The sequence below is a fragment of the Mustela nivalis genome (assembly GCF_964662115.1).
Source record: "Mustela nivalis genome assembly, chromosome: 8".
Classification (NCBI taxonomy): domain Eukaryota; kingdom Metazoa; phylum Chordata; class Mammalia; order Carnivora; family Mustelidae; genus Mustela; species Mustela nivalis.
In genome coordinates this window covers 5,936,629-5,949,748 of record NC_139027.1, presented here as the reverse complement: position 1 = coordinate 5,949,748, position 13,120 = coordinate 5,936,629, and the positions used below count along the sequence as shown (strand labels likewise).

Sequence of the window (13,120 nt, the reverse complement as noted above, 5' to 3'; positions counted from 1 at the left end):
ATTCACTCTGCACTAGCACCGATTCACACACAATGCTCACATGTGCACATCTCTGCTCTCCCTCTTCATCCCATCCCTTCATTTCTTTACTCATTCTGCACCCACCTTGTCCACCCTTCCATTCATTAAGAACTTCCAGGTGACAGCTGTCAGGTAGAAGAACACACGGCACACAGCGCCCTCTACGGGGCACGGGCCTTTGAGGGCTCTCCTGAACACCAACCACGCCCATCGCCAACCTCTGTCAGATTAGCAAAGGGGAAATTTAAAAAAACACCACAGTCTAGGGCTGGATGGGGAACAGATTTAAAATTTGTCTCTTCGCAAAATTCTAACAGTAATGATGGAGAACACCTACTACGTGCTGATGCCATACTCTGTGCTCAGCATACTGGGGGCAGCAGGAGGAGTTCTGATCGCAAGAGCTTCAGAAATTATAGATACTGACAGAACTCATTTAGCAAGTACAAAAGCACCAGCGGGTGACCAGGACAGGTGTCTTCAGAGGGTTCGACAAGAAAAGCCTTGCTAGAGGGTGTGCGGGACCAGACCGCAGCTCCACCTGTCCTGAGGCCCAAGGCCATGCTGGCCTCTGGTCACTGTGCTTCTTGGAGCAGCTACGTACCCACTGAGGCATCCTACTAAGCGCTGGCTACACGGCAGACACTCAAGATGTGCTCGACAGATGAAAGCTAGATTGCAAATGGGGCATTCAAAATAAAACCTACTCGAGCACATCATCAGAACCTGAAAGTACCATTCTCTTTGAAACGGCCTGCTGCCCTTGGAAACTCACAGCAGGGAAACAGCATAACCTGGGTCACCAGATTATTATCAAGTACTGTTTGTAAATGTTCAAGTTATAAAACATTGTATCCATTAGGAAATACTCCTGGGCATCTGTGTTTTCCCTCCTACTCTATCGGCTGTACACCCTCTCCGCAGGTAGGAGTGCGTTTCGACTGCTTTATATGGAGTTTCATGTCAGCTGTCTTGTTTCAGCATTTGCAAAGAGAAATGTACAAAGCTTTGACTTGTTTATGGGAGCGTTTTCAATGTCCAAGTGCAGCACCGTCCTCATCTTTTCTTAAGAAAAAGCACGATTCACTACTTACCACTCTTGTCCTCATCTCTTGCCAAAACGTAATTTTTACTGGGTCTCTGACCCTGAGGGAGTTCCTCAGACTGCCCCGAGATATATGGCTTTCGGGGCAACAGAACCTCCTGGCAATTCTCAACTGCCCGCTCTATTTTTGTTGTGTTCATTTTTTTGTAAGAACTTTCATAGAATGCGATGAATGAAAAGGTAACTGACCATTCCATGATCTTTTTCATTTTGTAACTGTCCAGAAACAGCTATTCCAAAGCTCCCTGACCTCCCAGCACCATTCCATCTTAATCAGAAGAAATCCACTCCGTAAGCTTTTACAAAGCTAGCTATTAAAATCTATGAGGATGCTCTATGTCAGTTAAAAAAATGAAGCCCCAGAGAGGCTTCATCACAATGCAGAAAGAAACATCTCATTTCACAGGACGTGGCACCTGCAAAGGACCCGAAGACACTCCACACTGGTTCCGTCGTCTTCCATACAGGAAAACCCAGACCCAAAAAACAAAGTGGCTCTCCCGGAGCCACAGACGAGACAGAGGCTCAAAGCTGCTGCACAAGTTCCACAAAGTAGCACAAAGGGGTGGGGGAGTAAATCCCAGGAAAAGCAGCCCGGACATGGCCGCGCAGCCAATACAATGAGCGGATGACCTTGGTTTCACCCGCCTTCTGGGCTTCCGTTTTCATTTCTCAAAAAGGTTTAAATCTTTTCAGCGCCATCGGGCCATCTTTGCGCGGCCCTGCTTGGCGGGGCCGGAGCAGGTGTCTTCCCACACTCCCCTCCACGTCTGCACACAGCCCAGCATGCAGCCACGCGCCCTGTGAATCAGAATGACATGTGACTATCCCAGAGCTGGGGGGAGGGAGGAGGACGGGTGTCACCTGGGGCACCACAGTCGCAACACACGTCATTGCCCGTCATCCTCTGCACTTCGGAGATGATCTCCTTTGTCAGTTCCTGGACGATGTTATTTTCCCCGGTATTGTCATCCCCCTTAAATGCATTGTTTAAAGCTTCTTCTTTGCTGTTCTGAAGCACAGACATCCATCTAGAAAAGTAATAGAGATGCTGTGTTAAATCCCCAAGGACTATGAGGTCCCGGCCCCAAGGCCCACCTCCAAGGAACTTACATTTGACACTCTTGCTCGTCCTCTGCTTGGAAGTGGTACGTCCGGTCATCTGCGTGGCAAGAGGAGTTGGTCAGTTGTGAGCCGCAGGGTAATCCGCACACAACTCCCAGAGGAAGCGGTTTATAATTAACCTCGGGAGTAACAGCAGCTCCGGGTGAGGCCTCCCTCGAGTCCTTCCATGCCTTGCTTGCCCTTGCTCTCAGGGATCATGGCTTTGTCATCCCAATTCACAAGTCTGCCCCACCCTCCACTTCAGTTCCCCCAAACTACAGCTATTCAAGGATGGAAACCATCAACAGCTTTTCAAAAGCCTGCTACAAAGCAGCCCCTACGGAAGTAACTGTTACAGCCCTTTGAATAATAAAAGCCTTCCCGCCTGAGTATCTGAGAAGTTTTCTGGCCTTCTTAGAAAGTTCCAGCAGGCTGAAGGAGGCTGTGTTACAGGGCCCAGCAGCAGGAGGAACAGCCCAGCAAAGACAGGACACGAGATCTTCAGCTCACACACAGCCGTGTGCAAACACAGCCGTGTCTACACGGCCGGGCCAGACTGCTGACCCCGGTGCACGGAGCAAAGACAAGGGGCATGGGATGTGCTATTCCTGCCAAAAAGGCCAACTCTGGGCAAGCATCAGGGAAACCCACGTTGAGGGACATTTGACCAAAAAACCCATCAACCTTCTTCAAAACAAGTACCAAGATTATGGAAGGCCAGAGCAGGCTCTGACACTGCTTCAGCCTGTACAAAGAGGAGGTGAAAACGGACGGCGGGACCCTCAGGGAGTCCCAGAGCACCCGTGGAAAGGCCAGTGAGAACCCTCGTGAACAGCATCTGCGATGTTAATTTCCGGGTTTCCACGAGGTAACCATAGCTGGTAACACGAATTGTGCGCTACTAGACAAGCCATGGGGGGCTGGGAGGTCAGTCCAAGACAAAAAGGAAAATTAAATTTAAAATCAAACAGAATGAAAAAAGAGAGGAGACCCAACTTCTCCAGAGAGCAGAGCAGCAACTGTTCCTGGGGACACACAGAACCCTCCGGGCCCCTCTGAAGGAGCTCAGTCAGTCTTCCAGCGGTGGTCTTCACAGCCCTGGGAGCAGGCTGGCTCTGAGCGCGGCTCGGGCAAGCTGGCTGGAGGGTCACCGAGGCCCATGGAGGGAAAGCGGCAAAGACGAACGCAGCCAGCAGCGGAGGACCAGGGTTTTTGACTGATGGTCCGATTCGCTTCTTCCCACCCAGTTCCACCCTTTTCTGGCACTAAGGGAGAGGGACCAGACTTAACAGATTCGAGTTCAGAAAAATGAACTGAATTTCAGGATTCGGATGTTAGAGGCTGGGGCAGGTGGAAGTGCCAATGCTGGAAAGAGGGAGCAAGGTCCCTCCACTCCCACCTCCTGCTCTGATGGGAACGGCCTCATGCAGAGGCGGGACCCGGAGGGGCAGAGCCGCACCCCGCGCTGAGTGGATCTAAGAGTTCTTGGAAAGCTGTGCTGGTGGCGGGTAGGGCCAGGGGCCGTGTCCTCTCACTGAGTTGTCTCCCCACCAGATGGGCACAGCTCAAGGAGGAGAGTCAAGGAGGCCAGGGAAGCAGCCCATTTCCTCGGACCAATGCTATATTCTGACCAGTGAGGAGCGAGGGAACGGCCTGTGAAAACTCCCAAGTGAGAACTCCCTCCTACAGACACTCTCGAGATGCTCCTGAACTCAAGAACAGTTTCCAGCAGCTTCAACTCTGAGAGAAGAAAAGGCAAGAGGAGATGGTAGCTGGGGGCCAGGAAGGGTTGCCTCTTTCCCTGAGGCTCGAGCTCCAACCGGCCACAGACCCAGTGCGTGGACCTGGAAAGACACCGGCTCCCAATGGGCCCGTCCTATTCAAGGCACTGATCTAGGTCACCTCCAAATTCTCCTGCACCTTCCATCCTGCCAAGCGTGACTGTGTGACTGAAGACTGGCACAGGACTTGAATTTGCAAAGCAGGGGGGGTCAATCTGAGGGCAACAGAGCTGGACAAGCTCCTGATGGGCCAGCCTTGCCCCAGAAGCACCCTCCTTGAGGAGCCCAGGCCCAGTCAGAGCTGGCTCCGAGTGGGGAATGCCTGCTGGGGGAAAGCACGGTGACGGAGGGCCCTGCAGGGAACCAACTGAACCCAGCTGTCAGTCCCTTACTCTTCCGGGTCATTTCGGAATGGCATCCCCGGGGGGAGGGGGACTCTGGGGGCCCGAGAGACCACAGCTAAAATATCTTCCTCATTCCCCAACGTGCCGCTGGACTTTTATTTCCCCAACCACCCAAACATCTCAAGAGCTCAAACACATCTTCGTGTTACGTGTCCTACTAGCCTGGCCAGCAGGCAGGGGAGGAACAGAGAGGGTGACAGCCTCATTTCCCGAGTCATGACATGACCCTGAGCCCCAAACTTCCCCGGACGTTCAAGAAATTGTCTTCACCACTTGGCAGTGTCTCCCTGGAGGACTCCTGGCCAGCTTTCAGGCTTCTCTGTGACAACCAAACCCACGCAGCACAGCGACGAAGCATTTTCGCCACAGCTACTCCCAGGAGAGTAACACCTTTTGAAAACTAGGATGAAAAATTCGTGGGATTGGGATTCACTCTACCCACTGAAGGACAGTGGGAAGAAGAAACGAGCTTTTTTTCAAAGAAAGACAACAGACTCTGGCAAATTTACAAAAGCACCTCAAACCCAATCAGGAAGCCCTTCTGCACGTTAGAGGTAGGAAGCCCTTGCCCAAAGACGTTTATTATGCATTAGGTAGTAGAGCAAAATACCGATGGGATCTTTGCAAATGCTGGCTCACCAGAGCGTTCACACGAAACCAGATTTACACAGGCCCGCCTTCCCACATGTCCAAGGAATGCAATAATTCATGCTTGGTAGCGAGTGAGGCACACTTACCATCTACTGACCCTCCTCAGGGCCTGAGCAGTAGTTAAAAACGTGTAGGCTGGGAGTGCTCTGGGGCTGTTTACGAGAGTGGAATAAACGATCTCGTGGTGGTGGCGGACTAGGGGAGGGGGCCCTCAGGGCCACTGGACGGACCAGGGCAAGTGGAGGGAAGTGTTCGCCTCTGCCTCCCCGTGTGCGTGCAGCTTGGGCACGCTCCGTTAACTACTCAGTGCCCCTGAGGTCTTGAAGGGCGACACGCTGCTTACCATGAGGCACTGCTTCAGAAGAAGAATCGGCCAAAAGCCTCCAAGTGGTCCCCAGTCACTTGCCGACATCAGTTTATGGCATCAAGTTCTCTCCCTTCACACACAACTCGATTACTCTCTGGAGGCAGGTAACCCCAGGAGCAACCTCATTTTATTATTTTTTAAAAAAAGATTTATTTATTTTAGAGAGCGAGAGGGGGTAGAGAGGGAGAGGAAGAGAGAGAGAAAGAATCTCGAGTAGACTCCCCACTGAGTGGAGACTGATGTGAGGCTCAATCTCCTGACCGTGGGATCATGATCTAAGCCGAGATCGAGTCAGACGCTCAACCCCCAGAGCCACACAGGTGCCCCTCGATCCCACTGTAAACTACAGTCAGTCCTGCACGTTTCCACTCTCTCGTCTGGATGAAGGATCTGAGGGCAGAGAGGGGTAAACACATCTGTGGCCCTCATGAGACCGAAGAGGGACACGGGGTTGAAGTAGGATAAGGTCCATTTTTATCTTACAAATTAATCTAGAATCTGAAGGACGGAACAATTCCCAAAACCTTTCTGCACATCATACGGCTCAAGGCTCTCCTCCAACTTAGCACAGCGCACACTGCAACAGGGACAGCGGGGTACGAGGGCGCAGGGCCACGGGCCTCCGGCTCCTCACCCAGAGGCGTGGAGGTGGTAATAATTCCCTCCTAAGCCGGCTGTGAGCGCTAATTCACAGAGGAAGTACCGTCCTGGCCCTCAGTAATATAATCCAGCAGACATCCTAAAAAGCAGCCACGTCGCACTCTGGATACTTAGGCAATTAAGACCGTGCTCACCTTCCGAAAATGCGTGGTCTAGACTTTTCCTCTATAAACACAACTCTTGTGCCTAAATCCCTTAAGACCTCCTTTTGAAAGGGGATCTGCCCTCTTCCTTCCCCCAGACTGTAATCCTACCACCTGAAAGTGCCACAAGCAAAGGCCAACCCTGTTTCTATTATGACACACTCATCCTTTCCTTGCTTCTTAGAGATGCTAAGTAGACACTCGTCATAACAGATGGTTCTGTAGCAATTCTTCTGTGTACGCCACGGGGTGGGGGCGGGGGAAGCATACAGAAGCAGAAAGACAAATCCTGTGGTGGGGAAGACAGACAATTTCAAAAATGAAAGTTTCCAGGTTTTTGCTGGGACCTAAGCATGTTAGCTGTCCAGCATTTTGAACATCACCCAAACCACGGAAGCCCTGACAACAGAATCGTCCTTTTTGATCGTGAAGTGAGGAGATCCAGTATCATCTCCTAGTTTACGAGACCACGAGGAGAGCGGGGCCACCCTCCGTGTCAGCTCCTCAACGGGAGGGTTGTTCCGGCGAGCAAACAGTGAGGAGCAGAAAGAGGAAGCATGTGTGTCACTTGAAATGAAGGCATTTCTCCTTGAAAATTAATTCTCTGAAATGGGACTGATGTCTGAGCAGAGAGCTGAAAATCATTTCTCTGTGGCCTAGCACCTGAGAAACACACTTACGTGAAATAAGGTCAAAACACTTTTTCTCTTCGGGGTTGGTCTTCACTTGGCAGGTTAGGAGGTTGAGCTTCGCAGGAGGCCGGTTAGCCTGTTTAAGACAGAGACACAGGGAGATGCATGGGAAGGAGGGAAAATCATAGGGCATCGCTTCTCATTAAAATGTAGCACGAACATGGGGCGCCTGGCTGGCTCAGTCTGTTAAGGGCCTGCCTTAGGCTCGGGTCATGATTGCACAGTCCTGGGATGGAGCTCCAGGTCTGGCTCTGTGCCCAGCTGGGCTTGTCCCTCTGCCCCTCCCCCTGCCTTGGTTCTCTCTCTCTCTCTCTAAATAAAATCTTTAAAAGTATATATATAGCAAGAGGAGAGTTCCCATTAGTTTGCAAAGGCAGCTGGCAGAAGGCAGACTTTACGCGGGAAGGCATAACACAGCATTCCCTTAAATCTCAGCCCCCTGGAAGGCAGCTGCCACTTCTTGTGAGGGACACTTGGTGGCTCCCCACCCACCCGGCCAGGGGACAAGTGATGCTGGCTTTGAGGTCGATGGCAGTGGGCTCCCTGAGATCAAAATGCTCTACAGCTAATGCTCAGAGACATTCTGTCCCAACTCCTACCGATGACACAGATGGCTGGCTGGGTGACTCGGGCACCCAGCTCAATTTCTGGGGATCTCAGAAGTATCTTCCTGAGTGTAAACACTCACTTCCAAGGAAAGAATCTCACAGCACAAAAATGACAGAGAAATTATTTTCCTTACTGTTTGAAGTCGCAACGGATAACAGATTGATAATCCTAAATGCTAACCATTTGTCACCTGAGTTTTAACAAAACCCGTCTAATTCACGGAAGTCCCCCAAGTCCCCCAACACACTGGCAACAAAAGATCATTATACGTTTTTGTCAGAGAGATGTCAAAATGGGAATTTTATCGCAATTTCAAAAACCACCATAATTAGTCCAAAAAAAAGCAAAGATCAAAGAATAAGATAATTTTAGGAAAACAAAAAGTGCAAATGGTAAAATGTCTCTCAGAAATCTTGGATAAATCTCCAAATATGAATGGGCTTATCTCACCCACCTCCTAAGCTGCTGAACGAAAAGATCAAACAAAATGCCATATATTTCAACCTCTTATTGGCCCTACCATGGCCACCAGCCGCATTTATAGGATGTGAAAGCTTGGATTTGGGATTTGTTGAGAAACACACATGAGAGCTCACATTTTGGCAGACCTGTGGGACCTTCATTCATTTATGGACCCCTTTCCACTAAACTCACAGAGGAGGCGTAAGGGAGCGCAGGCTGTTAAAAGAGGACGGATCCTTGTAACGAGAACAGTTTGGGTTTGATAAAAGGAAGGTGGGATACGCAGAAGTTGGGTAAACAGGGTGGACCAGACTCTCCTGGTCGGTGGCCATTCTGTGCTCATCTCTTATATGAAATTCACTGGATATTTTCTGTAGTCAGCGACGCCTCACAGAACCCTTGGACCTTCAGAAATCAGTATTAAAAGACTTCAAGCTCTATCCAATCCTGCAAGCTTCAACAATTCCGAGTGAAAGTACCATCAATCCAATTTTGGATCCTCACCAACAGAATTACCTGGCTCATCCCGGAGCCCATACACTGATGTATTTCTCCAGCGCCAAGCGGGAGACTAGACCATGATGCAACCACGCACTTCACCACATCAAGCACGTGTCTCCCCATCGCCTGCTGTGACCACACAACTGTGGATATGCATCTAGGAGACGTTGCTGTCCTACTTGCAAACTGCTGGTGTCCGCCGAGGCTTGGCACAGGTACTGGTATATACACAGGGCTGGTGACAGACTGGTAAACAGGATGCGCCTTACAGAGTTTGGGGGCAGTGGAGCAACACATGAGCCAAGCAGCCCAGGCTCAGGGCACAAGCTCTTCACTGCAGCTCCTGGCCTTCCGTGGAAAGCAGAGGCGTGGGCCTGGACATACCTGTGCACACCTTCCACTGCTGCGAGGCAGCACAGCGCCCCCTAACTTCTTCTCCTTCATGTTCCCGTGCCCCGGGGAGAGCTGCTCACTCTTACCAAGACACCTACCATCCACGACCGACTATCCTTCACAGCGTACAAACACCACAAGGCATGGGGAGATATTCAGTGCCTCTATGTGAATTGGAAGAACTCTAAAGGCATGAAAGTGGTCCCCAAAATTTAGAACGGCTGATACTGCTTGACGTCAGTCTGTTTTACATGAATAATGGTTTGTTGTTTGTCCATCCAGGTTAAGGAGCAGCTGACACCAAAGCCATGAGGAAAAATCTAGGGGAGGAAATCTTTAAATAGAGAAAATGCTATCCTTTCAATTCCTTCCCCGGCTGCAATTTGGGGGAAATGGTGTCATCACTGAATTCAGTTACAGAAGAGTTCTACCTAATGCAGCAGACACCAGAGCTCTTTGAGAGCTTAATTTGAAAAGCTCTGGCTTCATAGAAAGGAAGGAGCGGGAAAGATTTTTGTATTTGACTCCAGGCACTGATTATCAGAGCTCCTCTCATTTTAATAATGCTATTCGATTTTTTCCCATTTCTCAAGCTTAAAATAGAAAGTATGTATTCTTCATGTCCAATGATCATTAAACTAAAAATGAGACTACGTAAGAACCAAGGGACATTTCTTCCAGTTTAAAAAGACCCCAGTCTTTGGCAGTGTGGCAAAGGGATGCACTTGGCAAAGATGATCCTCAATTAGTTATTTGGTCCCAAGGATCCCTTCTTCCCAGTGCCAGAAAACACAATTAATCTTGGCTAATGGGGAATACCAACTACGGCTTTCACTGAATTCATCTGGATGTTATCACCGTCTCTCTGCTAGAATGCAGAACACAACAGTCTTTCTTCGCAAAGGCTGCCAGCTTCCTGGGAAGAAACTGGTTTTCCAAACCGTGCAAACCCACCCTGTGCTTCCGCTGCGTCAAGACCTGATTCTCCGCTGAGCACCAGATACTGCTCCCAGGTCCCCATTTACTCCATCAGGTCTGTGAACAACTGCCCTTTTCCCCAGTGGTAAATTAGCCAGTCAGGGAGATGCTGACTACAAAGGTAAGTTACACAAGGAGCCAAATCCAAACCAAATCAAACAAAAAGGCATCTCTCAAACCCCCTTCTTGGCAGAGGCGAATTCACATCGCTGCACGGGAACACCGTGTGGGTGCAGTGGCATGCGTGTGTGTGCATGTGTGCGGGGTGGGGCGGGGGGGAGATCCCGCCTTCCAGAGTGTGCAGAATGCAGAAGAAGGAGAGAAGGACAGCGCTGTGGCGTATGCAGAGCTCCTGCTCCAGTAACTCTCTGATTTTCCTGGACAGGCCAAGGGCCAGAGGCAACGGCTGCTCCCGCAGCTCCCAGCCCAGGCTGCGAAGGCAGGGTGAGTCATATGGGGCGCGCACAGGTTCCCGAGAGGGATCCCCCCACTAAACACACAGCCTTGTTAAATACGAAAGTTGTGTGACAAGGTGAGCTGTGGGCACGCTGATAAAGCTGGCTGTAACTGTCTCATCTGCCCGGCACGGGAGCGACCCACCGGCATTTAAAGGAAACAGAGCCTCTGTGTCTTCTAGAGAAGCTCAAGTAATGCACGTGCTGTGAGCCCAAGTTCACACCCGAGCAAAGGATTCCGAGGCCTGTTTTCACTTTTGTCTCAGAGGGAGAACTGCTCACTGACTGAGGCTGAGGCCCTGGGTCTAGCAGAATGCTTTAATGACTCAAATATACCAAATGACTTAAGAGCTGTAAACAGGCACAAAATGAAACTTGGTCTTAGTCTGTGAAATTTTCTGCATGGAGGCAATGAACCTGCATTAAAACAGCAACTGCGTAGAAAGCCATCATTTGAAAGCAGGGCGCAGAATTAGGCATTTGGGGCAGGGAGGGACCCTGGCCATCATCCAGTCTGTGGTCTTAATTTTAAAGCGGCACAGTGACTAGATACACTGGCCTCCTGTGGCCTGAGCACTCCTCCCCAGCACTCCGGCATACGTCTACACGGAAAGAACGTCACATCAGGATCCAAAGTGCACAGCCCGGGGAGTGATGTCATGACCACGGAGGAGGCCAGTGAAGGCTGGTCTTTAGAAAAGAGACACGATCTCTATTTGCCCAGGCTAAAGACACATTCAATCCCTAGACCACAGGTCCCAAGATACACCTATGGACACTGGACGTATGCTATGGCCCGGTCTCTCTTCCCCACGCAGAGTCTGTGAAAACGAAGGGGCCCCCAGTGGGACAGAACCCAGGCTGCAGCTCCTGCCTCACGTGGGTTCTCCTCTGTTTCCTCACACGAGTCACGAGAAGAGCCGTTTCTCTGGAACCCACGTTGAGCCACAACCTGTCTACAGCTATGCTCCTGCCTGCTCTGCCTGTCACCAGGGGAACTGGTGGGAACTGGCAGGAATGGGGATGGGGGGATGACAGAGACTCGGGGTTATCTCCAATCCCATGACCAGTCTGGGGCTGCTCGAATGCACAAAGTATCAGGCCTCCTGCTTGGGGAACAGAAATGCCGGCCACCATCAGTGTTCTCATCAGCGCCAAAACAGCAACAACGCAGCCTCTAGACCGTGTCAAAAATGTCTCCCAGCCTACGTGGTATTTCTCAGATCCTCTCCTACCAGTAAGGTGAGGACACAGCTGAGCCACTGTGGGAAACAGCATCATGGTATGAACGGCTATGTTTGTGACTATGGTTAAAATCCCTGGTCTGAAAGATAGATTAGGAAATCATTTTATTCAGACTGATTGGTCTAGCAATAGGCCCCACATAGAGGCTTCTGTTTCTTGCAAAGATTCTTACACACAGGATGACAGAAAAAGGTCTTACGGTTGGGCGCAGCATGTTAGATTTCTACAATAATGTGACTGAAATCTCTGTTTCTTAATTTCGGAGTCTCAGGGTACTGACTACTGAAACGCTTCCCCTTTCATGGAAAAGTAGGAATCTCCCCAAGTGGGATGTTCCATTTCCAGAGACAAAAACACCTGGGAAGTGGGGGACTGTGTGTTTCTGGAAGCCACCGGCATCTAAACGAAGACCGCCAGACCAGGTCAGGCAGCCAAGGACACAAGGCTCTCCCAGCTGAAGCAGCATCAACAGGGGTCAGGTGCCCCACGTCAAGAAGGACCCCAGATATGCTCCCCAAGCAGGGAGGGCTTTAAAAGGCATTGTCAAGGCCAAACCGTGCCCAGGGGCTGGCGTCCCCCTCACCTCACTGCAGCAGCCCACGATTAAGAGAAATACTTACGGTGCCATGGGATATGGTCAGGAAACCGTTTTTAACCGAACATTTCCTTTTCTGCCACACTTTTCGGATCCTTACAGATAAATGGGGAGAAAAAAAGAGCTGAGCAATTTTGGACGCAGGAGATCCTCACGCACATAACCTCCAGCCACAGGGTCACTTACCCATCACTCTTCTTGTACAGGTTGCCGTTCCGCTCGGTCCCGTGCTCTTTGTTTCCCTGAGGCTGGTGCAAACTATAGGCTGTACTCTGCCGAAGTTGCGAATCCTAAAAATGGTCGAGAAGTTGTTTTTAATCCTGTCCAGATTCCAAGTTTTAAAAAAGCTGTCCTTAAGGAGTTTTTTTTTTTTTTAACTAGCAAAATGTCACCTATCGGCACACCAAAAACAAAACAAAACAAAACAAAAATGGACATAAAACTCATACTCAGGAATTCATTAATGCCACCTGTGAGGCTGGAGAAGTAAATGTCAAACCAGCATCCCCCAACTGGCTGATGAAGAATGAGCCATTTGGAAGTTACGGATTTTACTTAATTATGAGATTTAAGTCCCTGATAATGGCAAGAAGCAAAAGCAGCCTCCAGAAGAAAGGTAACAGATGTGTTAGAAAAGGCAGCATGTTTAGGCAAGAAAAATCCCCAATGTTTCTACCTCTTACTTTTAGGAAAGTTACATAAGCTCCCTGCCTCAGTTTCTTCCTTGGAAAGTAGGAAAACAATACCCAGTAAAACGGTAACTAGAGTAAGGCCTGAGTAAGAGAACATGTGCGAACACCTGGTACATAACAGTACTGAACCATATTCCCTTCCTGACCCATCGACCCAGCAGAGGGGTTGAAGCACTGAACCCAACTGCCTCAGACTCGGCGGGCAGACTGTTCCCTTGGCCAGCAGAGAATCTGGCGGAGTCTGCCCCAACTGGAAACTCTA

General features: G+C 50.1%; 1 protein-coding gene across 7 annotated transcripts in view; it reads right to left on the bottom strand.

Moving 5' to 3' along the window:
* ASAP2 (ArfGAP with SH3 domain, ankyrin repeat and PH domain 2) overlaps positions 1–13,120 on the bottom strand; it is a 166,870-nt gene that overhangs the window by 36,252 nt on the left and 117,498 nt on the right. For all 7 annotated transcript variants that reach the window (XM_082743654.1, XM_082743651.1, XM_082743652.1 and 4 more), the window contains 5 exons: positions 12,353–12,456; positions 12,192–12,261; positions 6,917–7,004; positions 2,240–2,288; positions 1,991–2,157 (listed from right to left, as the gene is read on the bottom strand). In XM_082743654.1, the coding sequence (XP_082599780.1) occupies positions 1,991–2,157; positions 2,240–2,288; positions 6,917–7,004; positions 12,192–12,261; positions 12,353–12,456 (478 nt within the window). The remainder of the gene's footprint in view (positions 1–1,990; positions 2,158–2,239; positions 2,289–6,916; positions 7,005–12,191; positions 12,262–12,352; positions 12,457–13,120) is intronic.